This window comes from Pygoscelis adeliae, unplaced genomic scaffold (genome assembly GCF_000699105.1).
Source record: "Pygoscelis adeliae isolate BGI_AS28 unplaced genomic scaffold, ASM69910v1 Scaffold270, whole genome shotgun sequence".
NCBI lineage: Eukaryota > Metazoa > Chordata > Aves > Sphenisciformes > Spheniscidae > Pygoscelis > Pygoscelis adeliae.
The window spans coordinates 2,980,024-2,982,161 of NW_008823916.1; the positions used below are offsets into that span (position 1 = coordinate 2,980,024).

General features: G+C 65.4%; 1 protein-coding gene across 1 annotated transcript; it reads left to right on the plus strand.

Moving 5' to 3' along the window:
- The first annotated feature begins 37 nt into the window (after positions 1-37).
- Positions 38-1,588, plus strand: ST6GALNAC4 (ST6 (alpha-N-acetyl-neuraminyl-2,3-beta-galactosyl-1,3)-N-acetylgalactosaminide alpha-2,6-sialyltransferase 4). Its single transcript, XM_009319414.1, has 3 exons — positions 38-446; positions 580-687; positions 770-1,588. The coding sequence occupies exons 1-3, from the start codon at positions 88-90 to the stop codon at positions 957-959; spliced, it is 657 nt and encodes a 218-aa protein (XP_009317689.1). The 5' UTR covers positions 38-87; the 3' UTR covers positions 960-1,588.
- The last annotated feature ends 550 nt before the right edge of the window (positions 1,589-2,138 follow it).

Consider the following 2,138-nt stretch of genomic DNA (forward strand, 5'->3'; position numbering starts at 1 on the left):
GGAGCCGGTGGCTGACAGTGCTTCTCCCTACAGCCACTGGAGCGAGCACTGTGCCGCCGCTGCGCCGTTGTCTCCAGCTCAGGGCAGATGCTGGGCTCACGCCTGGGACAGGCCATCGACAGGCAGGAGTGCGTCCTGCGCATGAACCATGCCCCCACCGCCGGCTACGAGGAGGACGTGGGGGCGCGGAGCACCGTCCGGGTGGTGTCGCACACCAGCGTCCCACTGCTGCTGAGGAACCAGCCCTACTTCTTCCAGCAGTCCCAGGAGACCCTCTACATCATCTGGGGGCCAGCGAAGAAGATGAACCGGGAGAAGGTGGGCTTGACCTACCAGGCGCTGCTGAAGGTGATGGAGACGTACCCCCACCTGCAGATCTACACCCTGACAGAGGAGAAGATGACGTATTGCGACGACGTCTTCCAGAACGAGACAGGGAAGAACAGGTACCGCCGGCTCCTGAGGAGCCCCCGGCAGGTGCCCCTGCCGTAGCACCTGTCCCCTCTGTCGGGCACCCATAGCCCAGCTGGGACGGCAGCACCGTGCCACCCGCTCCAGCGCGACCGCGGTGCTTTGCAGGATGAAGTCCGGCTCCTTCCTGAGCACGGGCTGGTTCACCATGATCCTGGCCATGGAGCTGTGCGAGCAGATCTGCGTCTTCGGCATGGTCAGCGACAGCTACTGCAGGTGCGTGGGGGGCGGTGGGGGCAGGCGCAGGGTGGTCTGGTGTCCCCCCAGGTCCCACGCCCACCCTGTCCCCTCCTGCCAGGGAGAAGAACCACACGAGCGTGCCCTACCACTACTTCGAGAAGGGCCGGCTGGATGAGTGCAGGATGTACCTGATGCATGAGCAAGCCCGCCGCGCCGGGCACCGCTTCATCACCGAGAAAGCCATCTTCTCCCGCTGGGCCAAGAGGAGGAACATTGTCTTCACCCACCCATCCTGGGAAGGCGGGTAGGGTGCCAGCCAAGGGGTGAGGTGGCGGGGACCCTGGCAGCGGGGCGGCTCTCATCCTGCAACGATGTGTCTCGGCTCTGCCGATGCCACGGCTGAAAGCCTTTTGGAGCAGGGAGTCTCCGTCTCCGCAGCAGCAGGGCTGCTTCCCCCAGCCAGTGGGTGGGCTGGGACCCCCCATGTCAGTGCACGGGTGGCATGAGCTGGACCCACGGAGCCCCATCGGCTCCATCCGAGCGCCTGCCTGGATGGACCCAGGGTGACCACGAAGGTTTTCCGCCCACTCTCCTGGGATGAATATTTAATGCGGGATTAAACATTCACGCTGCTGGGCTCCAGCGTGACACGGGGCGGGAGAGCTCAGCCCCGCCAGGGCCATGAGCTGGTGCCTCTCCCGGGGATGAAGCTCCACCGCGGTCCTTGGCCCACTCGTGCCCTGAGACCCGGCGCTGGGTGTGGGTGGCAGGGAGCCGGGTCTGGGCTCCCTCATCCTGCTGCCTTCTGCTGCTCTGTGCCCAGGCAGGTCCCTGCAGTCCCCTGCATCTCCCCAGCTGCGAAGCCCAGGGGCCACACGCGCCCCGGGGGCTCCGAGTTGCCTTGTCACAAGTGCCCTTGGATTCAGACCAAAGCAAACGTGGCCATTAAAAGCGTTTTTAACTCGGTGGTGCCTCGTGCTGTGCGTCTTGCGGCTGTGGGACGTGGGGAGGGCAGCTGGTCGCAGGGCTGCGGTGCCCCACTCTCCTGCCAGGCTATAAATAAGAGGGGGGGTGACGGAGGGGGTAGAGCTGAGCCTGAGCACGGAAGAGGGTGCCGAAAGCCGGCGGTCAAGATTATTTTGGAACCAGCAGCTGCGTCTCCGCGGGACGGGTGCTGGCCCTGGTGTGGATTTCGTGCTGGGTCCACGGTGATCCTTGGTTCCACAGGGCTCGATGCTGCCGGGCTGCAGGCGGGATGGCTGCCAGCTCCTGCATCCCCGGAGAGACAGGGCACGGCACGGGTACCTGTGCGGCCCCGAGCCTGGCTGCACGGAGCTGCCACAGCGGCTCTTTGAATCCGTAACAGATGCCACGCGTTTGAGTGGGGCTGGGGGGCCGGGGGCGGGCAGGAGGGGCAGACAGATCTGTGTTCGTTCCCATTTTCAGCTGAGGCCCAAGCGCTGGGGTCAAGCGGGGAGCGTGTGGGC

Excerpts from the sequence above, each read along its gene's own strand:
- ST6GALNAC4 (XM_009319414.1), top strand. The coding sequence starts at position 88 with ATGCTGGGCTCACGCCTGGGACAGGCCATCGACAGGCAGGAGTGCGTC. Across the intron at positions 447-579 it reads AACGAGACAGGGAAGAACAG|GATGAAGTCCGGCTCCTTCC; the intron begins GTACCGCCGGCT and ends GGTGCTTTGCAG. Across the intron at positions 688-769 it reads GTCAGCGACAGCTACTGCAG|GGAGAAGAACCACACGAGCG; the intron begins GTGCGTGGGGGG and ends CCCTCCTGCCAG.